The sequence below is a fragment of the Electrona antarctica genome, assembly GCF_951216825.1.
Source record: "Electrona antarctica genome assembly, chromosome: 5".
Taxonomy (NCBI): Eukaryota; Metazoa; Chordata; class Actinopteri; order Myctophiformes; family Myctophidae; genus Electrona; species Electrona antarctica.
Window position 1 is genome coordinate 12,598,724 of NC_136810.1, and position 23,709 is coordinate 12,622,432.

Below are 23,709 nucleotides of genomic sequence, written 5' to 3' on the forward strand. Positions count from 1 at the left end.
AAAACAACCTTCAGTCCACACCTCAACAACGTTTACAACATGATGCCGAATGCCAAGGGTCACAACCGCGCAAATGAACAGTCCGAGCCTGTATGCATATACACGTACGTGTGCGTGACATCGCACCAGGCACGTGGAGTCTCTCTCTCTCTCTCTCTCTCTGTCTCTCTCTCTCTCTCTCTCTCTCTCTCGTTGCATCCTGTGCGCAGCTTGTCGCCGTGTCCGTGTGTGTCACAACATAATATATAGGCCTACCTATAATATATATAATATATAGGCCTACCTATAATATACTGTATGTCCCGTCGCAATTTAGACACTTACACTTAACCTCTATCTGCAACTAAATGCAACGGGAGCGGGCGGGAGTGGGATTAATAAATCACTCCCGTCCCGTGCAGGGCTCTACTGCCAACCCCCACCGTTTGGTCTTGGGGAAGGTTCTCAAACCTTTCTGGTTCGGGGCCCACATGAAAATCCTTATCTCATCTGACCACTTACTGCAACACGCTGGTGGTCAGATGGGTCGGCTGCGCGTGCGTTTTCAATGCATGCTTAGTTCAATAAACTGTGTGCTGATGCGGTATGCTTTAAGTTCCTATTGGTGTCACTATGAGAACAGGTTTCATTCTTTTTTATTATTAACATCATATTATGATTAAAATAATGTTTTCCTGACAATTATTTGGGGGGGCCATTTGGTTAACCCAGGATTGCAATGCCCCGGCCCACATGCATCATCGTGGCCCAGTTTGCAAAACATGCATACGTCAGCACTGTTTCATATTCGCACTCTTTAGATTTAAATCACATAACATGACTTTATTAGCTAGCCAGCTTTAATCTACGTGAGCTTGGATGGGTTTTAGTTGTTCCATTCATCCATCATACAGTAGGCCTACCTTGCATGATTTAAGAATGATAACCCCCGAGTTTTTATAATTCTTCTTTTTCTTCTGTTTCTTTGGGTTGATACACTCAAACTCCACCTGTAGGGACAAAAGGAAAAAAGCCTAAATGTACAATGCAGTGTCAATTTTGATTTAGTTTTAGTCATAGTCTTTTGAATTCAATTCCATTTAGTTTTAGTCACATTTTAGTCATCTGAAATGTTTTCGTTTCAGTCTAGTTTTAGTCATCTAATAATACAGTTGACAAAAATGTATTTTGGTGGGCCTTGTTCATGACTGACTTTACACTTGGTTGCATGCTGAAAATAGCTGATCTACAAGTTCACAAGGCGTTGCAGCGTGACATGTTGTGAGCTTGTACATGTACTTGTAGATGTGCAACACCCGAGCGCAACCAAACATAAAAGTACTTGTCTTTTAGTTCTATTGGATCTCTTCTCCACTAGTCCCTCCCTGACATTTTAGTATAGTTATTATTTGTTGACGAAACTGTCAGTATATATAGTCTTAGTTTTAGTCATCATAACTTAGTTTTTATTTAGTTTTCGTCAGTGAAAAGATGAATGGAATGCACATGCCCAGATAATGTTTTAAAATTTGTAGGTTTACTAGATTATTTCTAGTTTTCAGGATTTATGTAAAATAAATAACATGTCAACAGCTCCAAATGAGTTTGCGGTGGTAACTAATTCAGACAAGGAGCCCAGGGCAATAGCATGCTCATTAAAACAGTCCAGCTCGTTAGTAATGTCACATCTGGTGACAATCTTCGACCGTCAATGCGTAGGGATATTTTCTTAAGCTGGTCGATGGAAATATTAGAGAGATTTTTATCCTGCTTTAAAATAATGGAAGTGATGGCGTGCTAGTGATTAGAAGTTGTTTTTATATTTTACCAACAATTCGACACAACAGGTCTTTTTCAGGGTATATACCCTGAAGACCTGTTGTGTTGAAACATTGGTAGAATAAAACATTGCATCATGTAAATACTCCAACACAATAGAACAGGAGCGCACACCACACCAGTAATGAGGAGGTGCTGACCACAGGAGATATATAGAGATAGAAAAGTGGTTGCACAGCTCATAGCCACGACGCAATAACATTTTTTATTTGTCCAACGTGTCGAAATGTTGGTAAATATCTCTCTCTCTCGCATGCACGCACGCGTGCACGCGCGCACACGCGCACACACGCACGCACACGCACACGCACACGCACACGCACACACACACACACACAGAGAGAGAGAGAGACAAGCATACACACACACAGAGAGACAAGCATACACAATGAACAAACACATGCATAACTTTAATCAGTAGGTGTCTTGTGCGACAGACATCTCTAAATATCTTGTTGTGTTGCTTGTTACTATGGCTCAGTTTAGTTATAAAAGCTTTTTAACATCTCAAAAACCTCTCTCTTCTTATCCAACTCTCTCTCCATCCCCCACCTTGCCAGTCTGTGTCTTTTTTCCTCCTTATTCAGTTTTTCTCCGCCCAAACATCATTACTACACATGAACAGACTCTGTGGGAGAACAAGGTCTGTGGCTCAGCTGCTCTGCAGCACGCACACGCACACACACACACGCACACACACACACACACACACACACACACACACACACACACACACACACACACACACACACACACACACACACACACACACACAAGCACACACGCATGTACAAGGGCATACACACATGCAGGCATCTTTCTGCAGTGATACTCTACATTTACTAATGGCTATACATGTTCTGTTCCCACCCTGGGTCTACAACAGGCAGAAAAGTATACCTCTATCTTTGGTCTATCTCTACATTTGAGCGTGCCACAGTCTCCGAAAGACAGTCTCGCCGGTGTTCCAGACAACAATTCCGCAGGTCTCATAGGGGTAATAAAACATTGAAAAAAACTATTTTTTGTTCTTGGGATCATCAAAATCTGGATATTAGAGCTCCTATGGATTCAAAAAATCCAAACTAGAAAAAGAATAAGGGGGGTGCGCGCGGACCCCTCCTGGAGCCTCTACTATGGGGTTGACAGAATCTGGGGTCAAGTTGATAATGGAGCATCAACGCTTCTCCCCTGGCAAACCACACCTGTGGTTCTCAGTACATTGCATTTACAACCTTTCACTCAGTCAACTGACTTCCCCTAGAGTATATAGTGACTCTGAGGGGACTCATTTGTATGGTCACCATTTAAAACAAAATTATCATTATTTCAAATTATTTATGGAAAGAAAGACAAGAAATAAAACATTTTCAGAAATTAAGAATATAATGTCAAACATTTTTCAACTGAATTTCATGAATAAAAATGGCATAACCCTGTCACATGGCAATGGGCATATACTGATGACATCAGGGATCTCCATATATGGGCATAAAAGGGACAAGTAATGAGACCTCCATATATGGGCATATCTGTCACGTCACAAAGAACTTTTAAGAAGTACTGGGGAGGGGATTCAGATTTTACGGCCATCCGTAGGTGCCCTTTGAGAGCGGTTTTGAAGGAGTCAAGGGATTCGCATGTCTTAATGACTGTTGGTAGGGCGTTCCACATTTTGGTGGCATAGGAGCAAAAATAATTTAGTCCCTTGTTTGTGCCGAATCTGGGTTGTACATGGTTCGTTGCACTCCCTCTGGTGTTGTGGGTGTGGACTTCGTTAACATTAAGGAAGTATCTAGACAGGTACATGGGTATCTTGGTGGTGTATCGAATCTTGTGGACCAGACCCATTGCAAGATGCTGTACTCTGTCGTCAACCCTAAGCCATTCCAGCCTGTCAAAGTGGGCAGGGGTGAGGTGGGTTCGGGGGGTGAGGCCAAGTAGGAGCCTGACCAGTTTGTTTTGGGAAGTCTGGAGCCTAGTTTTAAGGGCCTTTGAGGTGCTGTGGTACCAGGAGGTGCATGCATAGTCAAAGAAACCTTGTATGAGGGCTCCTGTTAAGGTCTTCAAGGTGTTTTTGTTGACCAGTGAGGAGATCCTGTAAAGGAATCTTGTTCTTTGGTTGACTTTTTTGATTACGTTGGTGGCCATTTTATCACCGGAAAGATTAGCCTCCAGGATGGAACCTAGGTAGGTAATTTCATCTTTACGTGTGATAACATTGTCACCCACTCTAACCAAGAAGCCATTTGCCTTGCTGAGATTACTATTAGAGCCAAAGAGAATGGATTCAGTTTTTCCCAGGTGTAAAGATAGCTTGTTATCAGCGAGCCAGGTGCAGATTCTACCGAGTTCAATAAAGGGTTAGGTAGGGGAATGGATTTTAAGAGGGTTTTTGACATGGGGTCAACTGTTAGGCTTAGTTAGCCTACAGTAATTTATCATCTGTATTTCCAGAGCCTCCAGGTCCTTTCCTGGGTTAACTACATCCGCTGTGGGTATTCAGTGGGAGCCTTGAGTATATTGGCTACATGGGTAGGTTTTGGTATTTTGTTCTATTTTAGTCATTTTGCTATATTTTGTATAATATAATGAATTTGTACTGCGGGGTAACCAGATGTATTATGTGATCTATTGTAGGACAACTAAGTTAGTTGTCCTACAATAGACCACATAATACATCTGGTTACCCCAGATGTATAGGTTGTAGGTTAGTTGAACTAACCTACAACCTTTCACTAGGTTGTAGTGTGATGCATTTCTTTCTGACAGAAATAGCAGTCTGATATCTGCCTTTCTGACAGAAATACTGGATAGCGATGTATGTTGGATATTACTGACACTAACCTTAACCTAACCTTAACCTCACAGGGAAGCCATGGGTGAGTCTTATCCGTCCACATAATTATGTTGGACACCGTCGCGGTCTAAAACTTTACTTTACTTTACTTTTGGTGTTAGCATTATGTTATGCTTTAGCTATTGAAAAAAAGCAGATCTACAAGCTCGTAGCGCGCCACCGAGTGGCGCGCTACGAGCTTGTAGATCTGCTATTTTTGAAAAATCGAAGAACGACTGACATAGAAACATAGCTTTTTCAGAAAACTGTCAGGATATAGAAGACATTTTTAGAATCTGATCTCAGGTCAAAATTGGTTAAAAAAAAGTTGTTTGCGGCTGGCACAAAAATAAAAAGGGAAACTGCAAGCTCACAAGTCACAACACCTTATGATGCGAAGCGTTGTGAGCATGTAGATGAACACATGTTTCTATTTGTTGTACCAAGAAATACAGTATACTGTATTGTTTGTTTAGATCAATAAATCGATATATAGATCAGGCTGACTGTCAAGTTTTGCTTAACAGAAAAGAAATGGGCAACACAAGAACTAAAATCAATAAACACAACAATAGATATAAATAAAGATACATAACATTGCTTGGGTTGGCGGTTAAAATAACCTTTGTTAGATACAGTTATTGATCCCACGGGGGAAATTCATAATAGGTGGTTAAGAAAATGTTAAAGCAATAATATTGTAATACAATGTTTACAGACAGACAGACGAGGAATTCATTCATTAATAACCAGTGTTTTTACCTCCAGTGAGTTCTGTGCTTCACTCATCTTAGTGACTGTGGTCTGGAATTCACCGATGAAGTCGTGGCCTCCATCGTTGTCATAGTCATAACAAATGACCTGTCAACATGTAAAAGAGTAACTGAATATCATCATGTCATGAGTCGCAGTATCATCAATCATACACGCATGTAATCCCTGTATATTTTGATTGAATGTATGATAACATTGTGTAGATGGTGGTAAAGAATGTCATGTAGAAATGATATAAATAAATACAATATAATCATATTCAGGCACGCACGTGCACACACTGCACTGAACGCCAGTCAGGGCTGAACTGAAAGTGCATTGCATGGATGGATCATCAACCCTATATGCTTCATTGACCAGAGTCCCCCAGGGCTCTATACTGGGAACCCTCCTTTTTCGCTCTACACCAAATCTAAAACATGTCACGCTGTGACGTGTTGTGAGCTTTGTAGACCTGCTGTTTTCGCTGAATATTCACCCCAGACTTAGGGACGCTGAGATGCATACGGTACATCTATCGTCGCCGGTTCTTGTTAAATGTACCGTATCAGAGCCATGCGCATCTCCATGGCATGTACAAAGTATGCCTGCATGTGCAAATGACAAACACAAGCAACCATCCATGCAAGCACTGACCTTGATGTTTCTGTCCACGTCTCCATTGCAGAGTGAGATGAGGGGCACGGTGAAAGGCTTCCACACTGGATCCAAGGTGTTCTTTATGACCTAAAAACAACATACAAAGTGTAGATACTAGGGGTGTAACCATACATTTTAACAGCGATACGATACGTATCACGATACATGGTTGACGATACCAATCATGGACGATATTGGTTCATTATGGCGATACGATAGGAATCAATGATTTGAAGTCGATACAGTAACTATTTAAAATACATTGACATTATTTTAAACTAAGTAATTAAACCCCTCTTTTTCTTTTTTCTCTACTAGATACTTCTGTTATGGATATGCTGTCTGCGAGTTAGCTTCGTCCATTGTATCAACGGGATGTGCCACATTGGAGTTCTCAAATCATGTTGGCCTATTCTTTTTAAATGGTTTTTTTTGTGGCTTTCGCCTTTATTTTATATTTTTATGGAGGGACAGACAGTAGGCTGACAGGAAATGGGGAGAGAGATGGGGGGAAGACATGCAGTAAAGGCCGTCGGGATCAGGAGTCGAACCCGCGGCACACTTCCAGACTGGATTACCAGCCAAAGTGCCTGGACCACTGAGCCATGGCCCAGGCCTGTTGGCCTATTCTTGAGCCTGATACTGTACATTATATCAATAAAGCTGATTCTGATCTGCTACTGTAAGGTATCAGCTGACTTAAGCCCAACTTGAACTCACCTCTGTCCTGTGCACCAGCATCCATTTGCCATCATCTCCTTGTTTATGGAACTCCAGATACGGGTCTGACTTACCAAAGAAGTCCTGTAGAAAAACAACATTTCAGAGACAATGTTTTTGCAACATTAAATATAGGTGATGTGAAAAGAAATCAAGTAAAACAAAACTGAGAAGGATGTTATGCCTTGTACAGTCTTTCCAAACAAAAGTGATTTTGTATATTCATTCAAAACTATCTATGCAGCGCATTAGAAGCTGGCCTAGGGCTTTGAGTGGGAGCACAGTACATACGGTATACAGTGTACTGTACTCACGTGGTGTGTGTGTGTGTGTGTGTGTGTGTGTGTGTGTGTGTGTGTGTGTGTGTGTGTGTGTGTGTGTGTTGACACGTTTTAAAACATCATGCGTGTTCTCGCGCACTGTGAGTGTGTGTATTCCCATGCCCGGGTGTGTGCGTGGGTGTAACCAGCTACCTTTTTATCCAGCTTCCTCCCACACAGGGTCAGACTGATGATTCTGTTATCAGACAGCTCCTGGGCTGTTATCTAAGACAACAGTTACAGTTGCATCATTAGCTGCAGATGAAAATACAGAACAATGTCCTCCTCCTCCTCATCTTCATCATTATCATCATCATCATCATCATGGACAATAACAATGGCTACAACGTTGTTAAAAATGATTCACATTTATGTCACAGTCGTGAGTCTCAAATCATCATCATCATCATCATCATCATCATCATCATCATCATCATCATCATCATCGTCGTCATCATCATCACCATCATTGTTATTATCAACAAGATCACAATTATAGTCAAGGATATACTTAGGAGCCAGCAACAGTAACCACACTGACTGAGTATGATGATAATTATCAACAGCAGCATCACTGCAGTTAAAAATACTGTGCAAGTGTGTCTGTGTGTGAAAGAAAAAGTGAGCAAGAGAGATGGAACATGCATGCGGCACGCACGCACGCATGCATGCACGCACGCACTCGCACACACACACACACACACACAGTACATTATTATAAATACATACCGAACTGTCGGTGACGTATTTATGGACATAAATACTGATAAGAGTGCTCTTGAGAGCACTCTAGCAGTTACTAAAATTGTGCTGTAGTGTCCTTCAGCAAGAATGTGAAGGATCAATGCTAACGGCATGCAGGTGAACATTGACGTTAGGCCTAACACTCTATTTTTCTTACCAGTATGGTTCCCTTCCCAGCTGGCTTTCCATTGGCTAAAAGCAGTGGCCTGTGAAGTTTCTTATTGGATACAATCTGGTGACAGAGCAGACAAAATTACAAGCGAAGTGAACATATATGGAATGTTAAAGTCAGGACAACTAGCTGGGGCTGGAGGAGTTCAAAAGTTCTGAATTGTAAAAGTACTGAAACAGCGCTCACACAATCCTTTAGTTACTTCACAAAAACATATACACCTAATTAATGTCCATGTTCACAAACATACTAAACAATAAAATTGACATTACAGTTTTTGTCACATTTTTGTGGGAATGTATTCTCTTTTGCTTTTTTAGGCCTTTATTGATAGGATAGCAGGTTGACAGGAAATGGGGAGAGAGGTGGGGAGTAACACGCAGCAAAGACCGTCGGGATCAGGACTCAAACCCACAACACGCTGTCAGGCTACTTTGGAGCCTAGGAGGTACAGGGCCATGGCAACGTATTTTTAGGGCGCATTCACATCAGGATGCTTTACTGCGATGAAAACAAATACGCTGCTGCGTAGCGTTGGAAAGTGCGGCTCATTTGGCAGGTGTGAAGGCTCATTCCAATCCTGCTGCACATTAAACAACCGCATTCTACTTCGCCAAAAAACGGGGGTTTCGCTTAGCTTCCAATCGCAATTGACTTAGATTCACTGCAGGTGTCAAATGAAGGAAATGAAGCAAACAATGTGGCGGATTAATGAGGAGTAAACACAGTTGGAGACGGAGAAGGCATATTTTACGCAGCACAAAGATATCCTGTTACCGTGGATAGACGTGGTCAAATAAGGAGACCGAAGCCCACATCGAAATATAGTCAGACTCAGACGAGCACATGAATCAATTGCTTAAGGAAACACATATTCTGTCTGCCTGTTTGTCTGTCTGTCTGTCTGTCTGTCTGTCTGTCTGTCTGTCTGTCTGTCTGTCTGTCTGTCTGTCTGTCTGTCTGTCTGTGCGTAAACATGGAGGTATATCACTGTGTGTGGGGATCCAAGTGGAGACTTTCTTCATCTTGTTTAAATATAAATACTTCAAAATTAAACACGTTATGCTCAGCATGATCTATAAACTGTATAGCTAACATGGTATATGCATATTAATTATCGGATCATCAATGGGAGGACAGATTGTAAACTTCGGATCATTTTGCACTCCCCTCTCCGCTGTGCCTCGGCCATGTGCCCCAAAAACACATTGGCGCACGCACGCACGCACGCACAAAAAGTATATTTTTTTAACACCATAGATTTCACTGGCCCTGCTATTTTCTTGCTGCACTTGACAAAGCCAGTGTGAAGGCAAACACAGCAAAATAAATATGCAAGAATGAGGGGCCATACCACTCCAAGTGTACAAACAAACTCTCCCAGGAAGTCGTGTTCATAGAGCTGCGTTGCACACTTGTCTTCATCAAACAGGGCAAATCGAAGCTTCTGCACCTCCTCGAAATGGTAGTCCACCTGAAACTTGACTCCAAACACTGGGTTCAGGTTGTTCACTGCTGTTTCTGTGCGGCTGATCTATAGAAGACAAAACAAGAGAAAAATAAAATCCTTGAAAATAGCTTTTGACAGTGAAGACACACACACCCCCACACACACACACACACACACCACGTGAGTACAGTACACTGTATACCGTATGTACTGTACTCCCACTCAAAGCCTTAGGCCAGCCTCTATCAAACACACCTTTTTTATTGTTTTAAAGAAGGTGTCAAACTCGCAATGTCATCAAAAACATCGACTTGTATGTTGAAACCCATATCAACTTATCTTCTGTTTTCTAACAAAGCTTTGTTGCTCAGCTTAGTACTTTTATAAATAAATAGATAAATAGATAGATAAACAAACAAACAAACAAATAAGAGTTTTGAATATTATCTTGAGGGTTCTGTTCCCAAACCCCTTTATATGCAATACAATAGTTGCTAACAAACATAACCACCATTGCTAACTACATCCCTAGGGCCATTCCATGAAAAGAGGACTATTTGTATCCTCAGGACTTAACTGTAATTGGGCCTCAAAATGTGTTTTCTTATATGTACCCCAAAAAGGACCATGATTATATCGACTTGTATCTGTGTGAACTGTGTCACTCGAGAGATTTCTTTCACGTTCCCTGCTGAATGGGGTGGGGGTTCAAACATTCCTGTGCAAGAAATATTTGTCAAAAATCAGTGAGCCAATTACGGTTTAATATGCAGAAGGCGAAGTAATCCCACACCTCCAGCAAAGAGCCCAGGCATACCCAGCAGAGCAGAGCTGTCAGTAAGATTGATTGATTGATTGAAATATTTATTAACAGTTTGCAGAATTACAGTACATTTCAAGCACAAACTAAATACAAAGGCTGTTAACTGTGAGTGGACGACCCAATTAAGCATTACACTTGTTTCCAATAGGGTCCACCATGTTCAATTCATCAAAAACATTTAGAGACGTACAAATAGACACTTCTATATAGACAAAGAACAGAACAGGAATTCATCATAATGGAGGTAAAAAGGGAAAAGAAACATATACAGTGAGGGAAAAAAGGGGTGGGCGGTGGGGGGGATTCACGTTCAGCTCCGTTCATTTAAGGTGGCATGCCTATTGTCTGACGTCCCCTCAGGGCGTCTTACTGGTGTATATGGTCACAATCATCCCGCTTGAATTATATTTTAATTTAATCAAGACTTGAAAAACAGCACAAACAAGACACCGACACAGCCTGAGCCAACAGACAGTGTGTGGGTGTATGTGAGAGGGTGAGTCTGGTGTTGCTCTGTATGGTCTAAGGTTTGGTGACAATATTCACCGTAGCCTTACTACTCTCCAATCTGTCTCATGCCAAACACAGACAGTACAGGATTAGTTTAAAGATGGAGTTCCGTGATTTTTTTCCATCCTAAATCATGATCATCAGGTATTATTATTATCTAAGGAGGAAGAGGTTTTTTTTTGTTTGTTTAAAAAAAAATGTGTACAGTATTTGTTAAAATGTAAATTTTGCGTGGGCACGCATATGTTTCTACCGATATCAACCGAACCGATACCAATATATATTGGCATCACGTAGATGTTGGCCTATTTACAGTGAAGAAGCTTAATTGCCTTGATGCCTATAACATTAACGAGCGTCAATGAGCATCAGCTGCATATACATTTGAAAGTGTCTGAAGCTGTCTCATTTCTCGTACCTAGAACTACCTAGAAATCATCCCATTGAAAGGCTCATAACAGCCAGTGGACAGGGGACCTACTGGACCAATGTATATGGGATGATAATGTGAAGATCGTCTGTTTCTCTCCAAAGGCCCTTGAATATGATGGAATATGATTAAGGATTACTGTGATTATGTTAAACTCAAATTTAACATCACACACGCATGCATGTGCTGCACGCACGTGCCGCATGCACGTGCCGCACACATGCACGCACTGCGTTGAACTAAAAACAAACATTAAACCTGTATATAGGATGGGCTAGCGCCTTAAGCTTGATTTCATCCACCTGTTTTATTCCTTTCTGGACTCACGCATCATGTTTTCATTCAAAGGAAGTAATTACATTTTTATGGACTTTTGATATAAAAAAACCCAAAAATGGAATTTTTTTCTCATTGTTTTGACATCCATTGGATATGGTCTAAAAGTGTGAAAAACTTATTTTTCATTTCACTATAGGTCTTTAAACCCATTTAGACCTGAGGACGATTCTACAAATGTCTTCTAAATCATGACAGTTTTCTGAAAAACCTATGTTTCTATGTCAGTCGTTCTCTGTGAAGGACCCCCAAAAATATATGTAATTGGCCGCCGACCCCCATCTGAAAACATGTTTTTCCAGGGAATGAATGGGCTCGCGTGGTGTGGTTAGGGTAGGGATCTGGGAAGGTGTTCAACATGCAGTTCAGAGTGTTGTGCTACACCAGTGTTAGCTGCTGCCCTGCTACCACACTTTCTCACCCGCTTCTACCTCTGGCCCCTATTAATCTACATCACATATTTGTCCTTCCTCCATCAGCCCCTTTTTAGAAAGCTAAGTACTCCATTCCCAGGAGAACATCTCTTTTTCCTCTCTCACTCTGTCTCTGTCTCTGTCTCTCTCACACGCGCCCGCACACGTGTACGCGCACACGCACACACACACACACACACACACACACACACACACACCTTACCCAACACTGTCCCTCTTCTCTCTCTTCCTCTCTCCCCTTCTTTCTCAGTTCTCACTCGCTTCCTCTTTTTCCATCCTCTTTTTTCCCCTCCCCTCTCCAACTTCCCCTCTATCTTTAATCTTTCACACCTTCTTTCCCCCCCGTTTTACCATCTCTCTCCTGTTCTCACCTTCTCTTCCTCTTTCCCCAGATTCCCCACCCCCTTCTCACCACTCCAGAGCTATCTATAGATCACTCCTCACCTCTCCTCCTTGCCTCTCTCCTTCTTTTTCCCCTCCCCTCCCCTCCCCTCCCCATCTCCTCCCCTCCCCATCTCGTTCCTCTCCTCTCCTCTCCTCTCCTCTCCTCTCCTCTCCTCTCCTCTCCTCTCCTCTCCTCTCCTCTCCTCGAGAGCAAACTGTGATAGAGGGAGGGATAGAGGAAGATGAACAAAGTCAGAAAGGAAAAGACGTGATAGCTTCACTTTTCCACTGTGTTTTCTCTCATACCGGGAGCACTGCGCTTTTGTTTCCATCTCCGTTGCCATAGTAACGCCTGGTAATTTCATATCGGATCCGAGTGCCCTGCTGACCACAGTTAGCGACGACCCGAGGCACCAGCCTACACACACACACGCACGCACGCACGCACGCACGCATGCGCGCATGTACACACACACACACACACACACACACACACACACACACACACACACACACACACACACACACACACACACACACACACACACACACACACACACACACACACACACACACACGCACGCACATGCACATGCACATGCACACACATACACACCACAAAAACATGTTCTTTTAACCAGCAGTTAGCTACAGCAAGGCCTTGAAGCACCAGCCTACTCACACAGCACAGCAGCACCATTCTCCCAAACTTCATTGCAGTCCACTGCAGTGCGTGTTCAACTCGCTGTTGTACTTTCTCCAATAAACCATGTGATCTCTCTATCTCTCTATCTCTCTATCTCTCTATCCATCCATCCATCCATCCATCCATCCATCCAGGGATTAATGCCTAAGTATGTGACTGTCTAACTGGGGGTTTGTCACACACACACACGTTCCCCTGGCCTGGGTCCCTTTTGGTTATAGCCATGACAAGTTGTTGTGATGCCAGCAACTAACCAAGTAGTAAACTTTGACGTTTCGGCCAAGGAAGCAATCCAGTATACTTGGATGTATATTGGACAATAACCTATCCGGAGAGAGTATGGCATTACAGGTCATAAATAAGGTTAACCAAAGAGTGAAATTCCTTGCTAGAACATCCTCATTCTTAAATAGAAATGCTCTGGAAATTTTAGCAGGGGCTCTGGTCCAATGTCATTTTGATTATGCAAGCTTTTCATGGTACACAGGCACATGTGCAGCTTTGAAAAATAAACTCCAAACCTCACAAAATAAATTAGTTAGGGTTATCCTAAAACTCCATCCCAGAACACATCTTCTCCCTACTCATTTTGATAGCCTCAATTGGCTCAGGGTAGACCAAAGAGTTTCATTAATAAAACTGTGTATGGTCCACAGGATACAAAGCAAGGACACCCCGACATACCTTCATAACTATTTTTCTAAGGTTAGTAACGTCCACAATCATTTCACAAGACGTAGTACCACAGACCTTATACCTGTTAACTTCAGTAGCTGTATGGGGAAAAACTCATTTTTACACTCGGCAGCTGTAAGGTGGAATGAGATACCCAAAAAGCTTAAAACTACCAGCTCCATTATCACTTTTAAGTCCTCCCTGAAGATATGGCTGACTAACAGCTGGACCTAACTTAAACTTAAACTTAAGCTAAACCTCAGTGCATGGCTAAGCAGGATACACGTCCTAACCTATCTTCGGTTTCAGGTGCCACAGTCCTTCTAATCTGTAGATGTTTTTTTTCTCTTTGTTTTATCTCTACTATTACTTGAAATTAATGTACATTGAATGCTGTATCCTTTTACTATTGCATATCCCCCTGATGTGTATTATGTACCCAGTGTCTCTTGTGTACACATACATACAGGCATACAAACACTTTGCAGATTGAAAGAGGATAATTCAAGTTTTCCCTACAGCTGCAATGTTGGTGAGTTTAACGTCATTTAATACAAGCAGATTGGAAATGCAATTTGGATGAATGGGATGTCAATGGAACTCATCCCATTATAAAAAGATCTAGTGTTGCAAATTGCGGCTAATAAGTCTCATGCTGGCTCACACTGGTAGAACCATCATCAGCAACAGCTTCTCAAAAAAGACATGAACAAGTAGGAGTACTGTTACTGTTACTGCGAATGTGATGCTATTTAATTAAGTTCACCTAGCCTGCTTATATCCCTCACCCTCAGGGTTCCTTGAGTGGGTTCCAATTTTGGACACTCACACAAGTCTGTAACTCTGAGTGTACAAATGGAACCTGTACTTGTGCATTGTTATTTGGGACACTGATTCTATCTATCCATGAATCCATCCATCCCTATCCATCCATCCATCCATCCCCAGCTATATCCTTACCTCCACCCAGTTAGAGTCCACTTCATGGAATATAACACAGAATGGGTCTGACTTGGAGGCTACGTCTCTGTCCAGTAAGTTGGCCCCGATGACCGACAGCTCCACCCTGGTGACACAGTGCTGGGGTCCAACACTCGGGGTCTGGCCCTCAGAGTTCGAGCCTAGGGTGTAGGCCATGGTTTGGGATCCGAGGAAATGCCCTGCGGGGGGGACATAAATGAACAAATACAAATATAATGTTTCAGACATGCTCAGAGGCAGTAACAGTAAGAGAGTCACAACAACTGCATAGATAGACCATGGTGGTCTTCAACGTTTTTCGGGCCAAGGGACCCCTTAGCTGAGAGATAGATCCCCCCCCTCCCCCCCACCACCACTACATTGTACACAATTGTGTTGCAGATTAAACGTTTTTATAACTTGTGTTGTTTATTTCAGACATTTAACCACTTAAACCCTCAATACTTAGTAAACTTGACCTTTGGCCAGTACTTGGTTTGCTCCTTTTCCCCTCTATACACCTCTTTGCCGAAAATAGCTGATCTACAAGCTCACAGCGCCTTGTGCTGTTAGGCGACGTAAGCTTGTAGGCTATTTTCACAATATTTAGCTGTGGAGCCAAGTCAAACAAAATGTAACGCCTCAACTCCTACAATGCCTAGTGTTTGTGAGGATGGGGGGGGGCAGTTAAAATATCCTTTTTTTTGGGGGGGGGGGTCGCAGTCTGAAAAGGTTGAAAACCACTGCTGTAGGACTTTGATCAGATAATTTGTGGATATACTGTATAGAAGATGGCAAGGCAGGCAACGGTGTACAGTGAGTGTACTAGTGTAGTGTTAATTTAACTCTGAGAGCAGCTGCGTAATTAGACGTCAGTAGGCCCCCACGCAGGCTGGTCAGCGGGTGGCCCCCTGTCTGAGAGTGTACAAATGGCGGGTCCAATTGTTCACTGTCAAGGGTTAGAAATGGATACATTAACACTGACTTACTGTGTAGAACACTTTTTCTCAATTTCCAATAATCCTAACAGAGAATAGTTCAGCATCAGGTTTGGTGTGTCACAGTACAGGCATTCTAACATAAAAGATTCCAGAGCCCCTGTACTGTATCCCGCAAATCAAGTATGCTCTTCCTATTCCCATGCAGGAAGTGATATACACAATGAATAATTTGTCTGACAGAATTTATCATCACTAAATGTTGGTTGTACAGCAACTTTTCCTTTTGCAAGCAGCTTCAGAAAATAGAAAAGGAAAAGAAAAGAGGATATTGTTGAGTTTGCCAACCAATGCAACAGATTTTATGGCGTATGTTGAGGCATTTACCAAGTGTGTCCCCGTTTCGAGCTGTGTGATGTTGTGTTGATGTTGGGGGACAAAAGGTGGGAATGAGTTGTAGCCTAATCTATTTCAAAGTTGCATATAACCTATAGAGTAGTACTAGCAGGCTACTTAAGTAAATTAGACAATGCCTAGGCTAGGGTTAGTTTCCACATGGACTGTGTTGATAGGAAGCGTGTTTTTGTTTCATTAATGTTGACATTTAACCACTCCTTGATTTGCAGAAACATATGTTGTTTTTCTCTGGTGATTGGGTTTCACTTTTGGGGTGAGACAGTGTGTGTGTGTGTGTGTGTGTGTGTGTGTGTGTGTGTGTGTGTGTGTGTGTGTGTGTGTGTGTGTGTGTGTGTGTGTGTGTGTGTGTGTGTGTGTGTGTGTGTGTGTGTGTGTGTGTGTGTGCGCGCGCGCGTGCACGTGCGTGTGTGCGTGCGTGCGTGTACATTTATCTGTATACATGTGTATGTACTATACAGTCAGTGGAGGAAGTCTGTATATGGATGTGTTTAGTAGTAGTGCATGTGAGTAGTACTACCTTAATAAATGTGCAAATTTGTGTGAAGTAGTTTGCTCAAATTGCTCTCAGAATTAAACTGACTCTCAGGATTTTACAGAGCACCACAGGACCATGAGTCCTTAGAAAAAACACTAGAACACTAGTCTGGAACGATATCGTCTGTTGCTAAGATACTGACATGTCATTGCAGGCACGCCACACATAGTCCAGTAGCCTCCTATCTGGTACATGGGGCGGTTGTCAGCTGTACATTAAAACACCAGAGCAATGGTTTTGATTATTTTAGACTACTATACTTTAGTCATTTAATTTAATGGAGTGTGAAGGAGTGAAATGGATGTATAAATGACTAAATTAATCAATCATCAATCTACTACTTGTGAAGGACCCTTTTCACTAAACACAAGCCCCAAGGAACAAAACAAAATATCAAACATAATATCAAACAAATATATAGAGCAGAGGTTGTCAACAGGTGGTCTGTACTTGTTGTACATTTCCAAAACATGTGTATACGTACCAACTTCTGTGTCACATTTACAGTATTACAGTTAGGAGACCAAGCCTGCTTCTCAGTAGAGGTGTATAATGGAGTCTGTGTAACATTTTGAATTGTCTTTCTCTATCATTATTGCAGTTATTGCAGTGTATTTCCTATAATAATTGTTGTCCAAGTATTGTCTTCTTCTATCTGACATTCCAAATCAATCTGCTCATCAGTGCATCAGTTTGAATTGACATCAAAAGCATTCATACAAACAAAAATATTTTTAGCACAGGTTGTGTCAGAAATGACCCCCCCCCCTCCACTATGCCTGTTTACAGTATATCTTTCTCTTTTTGATTATTACTCGTTTATTTGATGTTTTTGCATATATTACTGTATACTGTATTATTGTTTGTCCTTATGTTTAGATTAATTGAATACACAGGACCTGTGATCCTTTTGTATGAGACTGTGATTTTTTTGTGCAAACTGTTAATAAAGTAATCAATCAATCAATCAATCAATCAATCAATCAATCAATCAAGTCTCACCTATAGACAGGATCTGACACACATTTTTACCTGATGGTCAAGATTCAATATATCCCCTGAGCAAGCAGGCAGGCTCTATTAAAAGCTCTATTAAACATGTCAGCACCTGCACAGCAAACTGGGTTAAAACAAATCCAGGGTAGTACATTTACAGTGCAGCCTCAATAAGCATGACAAGGTATGGGTATGCTATGATACATGTTTTTATAGTATTTTATTACAAGAATTGTACTGACCTCATTGCATAATTTATTTATGTTTTCCCCTATACATTTTTATCCCACGATTTTGCAACTCATTTGTTCACCAAAGTGTCAATTATGATCTAATGTAATCCTGGGCCCTACACTTCCTCTGCCAACCTGGGGAGAGCAACAGACTGACCTCATGCTCCCTTCTATGCATGATGAGTTCAAGCCGCTTCTTTTCACCTGACAGGGGGGGGGGGGGGGGGTCCTACAAGGGGAGAACATGTATTGTAGCCTAGGTGGAACATAATCCCACTTTTAGTGTTCCATTGTGGGGCAATATTTTGTCAGCATCCACTTTGTCTCAGTAAATTTGAAGCACACATTTGAAGTATACCCTACTATGCCCAAAACAGTGTAATGTGCCAAAATCATAATTATTTTATAATCAGTAATCACTTACTCAGCATTTGTCCAAGACGCTGGGGGTATTTACAGAGACCCTGATGAGTTCCACGCTCAGCCATAGTTGCAGGCTTCAGCCTACATGTAGCCTACAGTAGGCTACCACCAACAGCAAACTCACTTTTGAAAGAAAATTAAGTCTCTCTCTCTATACTCTATGTGGACACACCTGGCAGTTATAGCTAGATTTGGTCACAATTATGTGACCAAATCTGGCACAATAACATGCTGTGAAGAGGCTGTGTGTGTGTGTGTGTGTGTGTGTGTGTGTGTGTGTGTGACTGTGTGACTGTGTGTGTGTGTGCGCGCGCGCGCAAAATCAAGTGCTGCGCAGTGGAAACTCTTTCTCAGTCCTAATTGTAGATATAAGTGACCCGTGCAGATCAGCAGTTAAGTCTAATCACCTGTGCGGTCTGCACTTAAACGTAATGTAACAAGAACAGCTACATAGGCCTACTGCTTTCAAAGATAGCAATCATGCAATTTAATTTCCATGTAGCCTAATTTGTAGCCACGCCGTGTCAACATAAATGGACGGACTTTCCCACAAAATAACTCATCATGCGCTCATCATAACTCAACACGCGCGCGCACTTCTTTCAAGGTAGAAATGTTTTTTGTTTGTTTGTTTGTTTTATATTTGACGTCTCTTTTGTCACAACCAAACTCCTGCCCTTATTAAATCATTCACTATACTATCACAACAAGTTAAGCTACCATTACGCACATGGGAAACGACGTAAAAACCCAAAGAATTTGAAAGAGAAAACACTGCACATTCGTATATCAATACAGTTACCTACCTCCGTAAATGACTCTCAACTTCTCGCGCACGCTGTCTCTCTCTTCAGTCTTCAATTCACTAAATGTGACCTTCTTTCCCCACCAATGCTCTTCTCCTACAATTGAACGCAAATTAGAGTTGCTGATCTGGTCATTTTATTCCAAGTGTGATGGATACCGCATCGGTGTTGTTGGGTATAAATCATCATCCTCTCTGCCAAGTCTGCTGTAACGAGGCTGAGTGATTTGGATGGAGAGATGCAGACTCAGAGCATGCAGGGGAGAACCGCTCTCTCTCCGAGTCTGTATGCAGTGGAGGAAAAAGTACAGGCGTAAGTACATATATATATATATATATATATATATATATATATATATATATATATATATATATATATATATATGCTTTTACAACTCAAGTATAAGTCCGGAATTCAAAATGTACTTACTCATTATGCAGAATGTCCCATTTCACAAGTTTTCAAATGTTTTCAAAATAGCATATGAGGTGTGTTAGTTGGGCACCATCAGTGTGTTGATCAATGTCTGTGACATCATGTGACATCATCAGGGATGGAGATGTGGATTGTGGAGACCCTGATGTCATATAATAAATGTGACCTGCTGTCGCAGTTAAGCCCATATTATGGAGATCCCTGATACGTCATCAATATTGGCCAGCAACCCCTACATCTGACCTCAAACCCTTAGATCTCCATATGGGTATATGTCAGAACCTGTTCTGACATCCCATGTGTTGATCCTTCCCCATCCATCCTTCATGTCTCCCTCCCTTGTCTCACTTGCCGGCGAAAACTAGAGTTCTCAACATGCCCACCTGTCCATTCAAACTCTAGACGGGCCTGCCCCAAAGTTATTAGTGCAGCCGCGCCCGGTAGCCGGCGAAAACTAGAGTTCTCAACATAGGCCCGAAAATTAAGGCCCGGCCCTATACTTACATGGGTCCTCATCAAACCCTCTACACTCAAGAGAATGTCCCCGCTACCCTTGGATCTCCATATACTGTATTGATCTCACCTGTTCTGACATTCCATATGTTGATCTGACCTCATCAAACCCTGTACACTCAAGACATGCTCCATATGGCCAGTACAGAATTCATTCCATGTTGATCTGACCCCCCCCATGCCAAAGCGCCAGTGCTCGTCCAGCAGTCTGCCGTCAACGAGGCGGATGCGTGCAAAGTCTACAAAGTAACTCAAGTTTTCAAATAAGACAGTGCACTACACATTATTTGCCTAGGAGGTGTAGTGGAGTTAATTTAATTATTTAATGTCAATTATAGCCTATAGTCTTTAATGAATCTTAAAAACAGCCTCTGTGTCATCAACCTTTCATTCAATTCTGAAGAATTGCAGCGAATGTAAAATGGAACATTAATGGCCTCAGATTTGAACATCTGCAAATTCTGTACTGTATATAATCTACTGCAGGCTACAATATTGTAGGCTACTGTGTATTTCTTTCAATGTAATGCTCAGTCAGTGACACCCCCTGTTGGTAAATATTGGTACTAAGATGTGTTCTGCCTCTGCTGTCTGTCCCGTCTGTCCCATGATTAAGACCGAGAGAGTGAGAGGTGCACTTTGTTTCAGAATCATAATACATTTTGATGTATATGCCAAAGGCATGAGTATGTTTGCACCCTGTCCGTCTGTCTGTTACCAGCTAATCTCTGGCACCGTTGGCCGGTCGCTGCGATACAGTGCACACAAGTATACTCCCTGCATGCCAAAGTCGAACCGCTGCCATATTTTTCAGATAGGCCTGTTATAGCGCCACCATGAGGCATTTTTTGCAAAACACATTTATTTATTATTTATTTATTACTCATCATTACATCACGCAAATCGGTACACAGTATTTATAGTCATGTGATCAAAACGGATCTGTCCAATTTCTCATATTCCATCCTGATTGGCTAAGATTGGCTTCCAAAGTTTTTACTATATTGGTCCGTTTTGAACAAAATGCCTCAACTCATGAACACAGCTTGCAATTTCCCTGAGATTTTCAACGCACATTCTCACTAGAGGACAAAATGCCACTTGGATAATTTCAAATCAGCCTCATGGTGGCGCTATAACAGAGCGAACATCACAAATGTTCCTGACCTGGTGGAGACCGGCTGTGCTCCAAGGAGCACTTTTTCAATGTTTTTTATATAGCCATATAGCATGCTTTCACTACTTCATGTTGTCTACTCAGTACTCAACTTAAGCTACAGTATGTGTAACTTAGCTGTAACCAGTAATATTCATCACATTGACCCACATTTCAGTACAAATCAGAATGAAGAACAATCATAGGGAGAAAAAAAGTGTATTAATCTCACCTCCAGAACTTATTACATGATGTAGCAGTAAATTATAAGTCAGCTAGTCAGCAGAAGACAAATCATTTGAATGCATGGCAGCAGCCACCCCATCAGTACAACATTACACTTCAGTACCTGTCTTACTCGATTTGTGCCTCAGAGCGTGCTGTTGATGGTGCAAAAAATAAATAAATTGATCATCATTTCACATGAATTAGACTTCATTAGACTTCAAACTAGATTTTTCATTGCAACAACCATGGCTACCTTTTTGGCATGCTAATATATTCCTACAGTTGCTCGGGAAGTGGAGTGGCCGTCTGGCATCATGTCAAAGTATCCTTGTACAAACCAACTCTGAGACACAAAGTGAGTAGACACACAAGAGTATTAGGAGTCAGGACAAATGTACTGTAGGGAGATATGGCAATTAAGGTAATACAACAAAATAAAAGAAAGAAAACTACACTGTACAACTACACTATCTTTCTGAACACAGTCCCCCAAAAGGAAGTAATGTATATGTTCATCAGCTATTGGATCAAACTCAGATATTACAGATACAGGTATATGAAAAACGCTGGTCATAAATAGGCCTACATAAATGGATGGAGACCACTACCGGAAACAACCAGGAGTAAGGATTACTTCGGAAAATGTAACTAATTCGTCAGCAGTAACATTAGTTTTCTCACCATCAGATGAGGCTTCATATCCATATGAGATGAGAAGTCTATGGGGATTCAGAATGGCGGGGAGAAAATGCATCCAAGGTACAGTAGGATATGTTAATTACTGTACATAAGACTTCGGTGCTCTATTTAAGTAATTTCTAACCTTCCTAAATATAAGTTCAGTGTCCCAGCATTGGAATCAATCACGGCTGGGATTTCAGCCATGCGATAACCTCAGGTCTAGTGCAATGCAGAGGAGAAGTTGAACCTGCTGTCCTTCAGCCCCAGTCTCACGCGCGCGTGCGTGTGTGTGTGTGTGTGTGTGTGTGTGTGTGTGTGTGTGTGTGTGTGTGTGTGTGTGTGTGTGTGTGTGTGTGCGCGTGTGCAGACTGTGCACGTGCATGCATTGAAGGTAAGTGTGTCAGTGAAGGTAAAACCAGGGCCATCACAGCAGCAGTGAGCTCACTGAGACTATTACTGGACAGAATGGAACAGAGTGGACATAAATAATCATTTATCATCCTCTAGGTACAGATAGGTATCATGTACCATGTACAGAATTACAGTAGTTTAACATGTATTAGTACTGTAGGTATGTCTCTATCTGGCTCAAGGTATAATTGAATTGATCAGCATCAGCTATATTCAGCCACATCAATACACAGTATAATGTACATTTTACAGCATTGCGTTCCATCTATACTGTAAGTCATCTGTCATATCACGGTTAATACCCACAACTACGTAAGTGAGGAAGAATCCTGAGTTTTGGGGCGTGCGATAACCGAGTGGTTAGGAAGACAGACACGTGTCAGAAACAGTATGCTCTGGTGCCTGACATCGAGTGCCCACTTCGATTCCCAGGCCATGTAGGACCTTTGCTGCATGTCACTCTCTCTCCCAGTTCCATGTCTCTCTACTGCAGAGGTTCTCAAACATCTTTGGCTCAGGTCAGCCCTGTAAATAACTTTTTCATCAACCGCACCCCATAATTACGTTATAGCACCTTTTGCCATATTAACAGTGCGTATACATATGTAAATCTTTCTCCCAAAGGAACAAGGAAAACTGGAGAGAATATTTTTTGTCTCCATTAGGACAGACTGAAAATAACTTTTATACTTGGAATTTAACCACTTAAACCTTTTACCAAGTCACTATTCTGGGGGAAACATTCACCAAAAATAGCTGATCTATTGAAAAGTAACTAATTTTGGTGGAGACTACTGGTGTACTGTAAGCTGAAAAAGAACACACCAAGTACAGTTTAACTCAGGTCCGTTTTACCAAGTGACCAGCCCACCACAACCAGCCCGCAGATACTTCGCCCACTCAAGGCAAACACACCAGGCATTTTTATTTCAGTTAAATGTTTTAGTTTGTTGAGTTATTTCACTACTTTTAGTTAAGTATGACAACCTTGATAGGAAACACTGTAAAAGCACACATACATCTTCCATTGTCATGTGTTGCTATTGGTTGTCATCTTCCATGGATGTACATGACCTTCCACAAGACACAGGCTGAGTGGCGGTACCGTGAATCTGGAACAGGCCTGCTCCTCCGAGAAGATCCTGTCTGTCTGTCGACAAGCTGCAGCTCCCCGTCGTGTCACTCGCGCTTCTTCCTGGCGGT

The 23,709-nt window shown here is 41.9% G+C and overlaps 1 protein-coding gene across 1 annotated transcript in view; it reads right to left on the bottom strand.

Annotated features, from left to right (window-relative positions):
- cpne2 (copine II) overlaps window positions 1-19,210 on the bottom strand; it is a 54,988-nt gene extending 35,778 nt beyond the window's left edge. The window contains exons 1-9 of the mRNA XM_079500981.1: window positions 19,083-19,210; window positions 14,735-14,934; window positions 9,381-9,560; window positions 8,012-8,086; window positions 7,264-7,335; window positions 6,791-6,874; window positions 6,068-6,157; window positions 5,420-5,518; window positions 903-989 (exon numbers count right to left, since the gene is read on the bottom strand). Of these exons, the coding sequence (XP_079357107.1) occupies window positions 903-989; window positions 5,420-5,518; window positions 6,068-6,157; window positions 6,791-6,874; window positions 7,264-7,335; window positions 8,012-8,086; window positions 9,381-9,560; window positions 14,735-14,911 (864 nt within the window). The 5' untranslated portion in view covers window positions 14,912-14,934; window positions 19,083-19,210. The remainder of the gene's footprint in view (window positions 1-902; window positions 990-5,419; window positions 5,519-6,067; window positions 6,158-6,790; window positions 6,875-7,263; window positions 7,336-8,011; window positions 8,087-9,380; window positions 9,561-14,734; window positions 14,935-19,082) is intronic.
- Window positions 19,211-23,709: the final 4,499 nt, after the last annotated feature.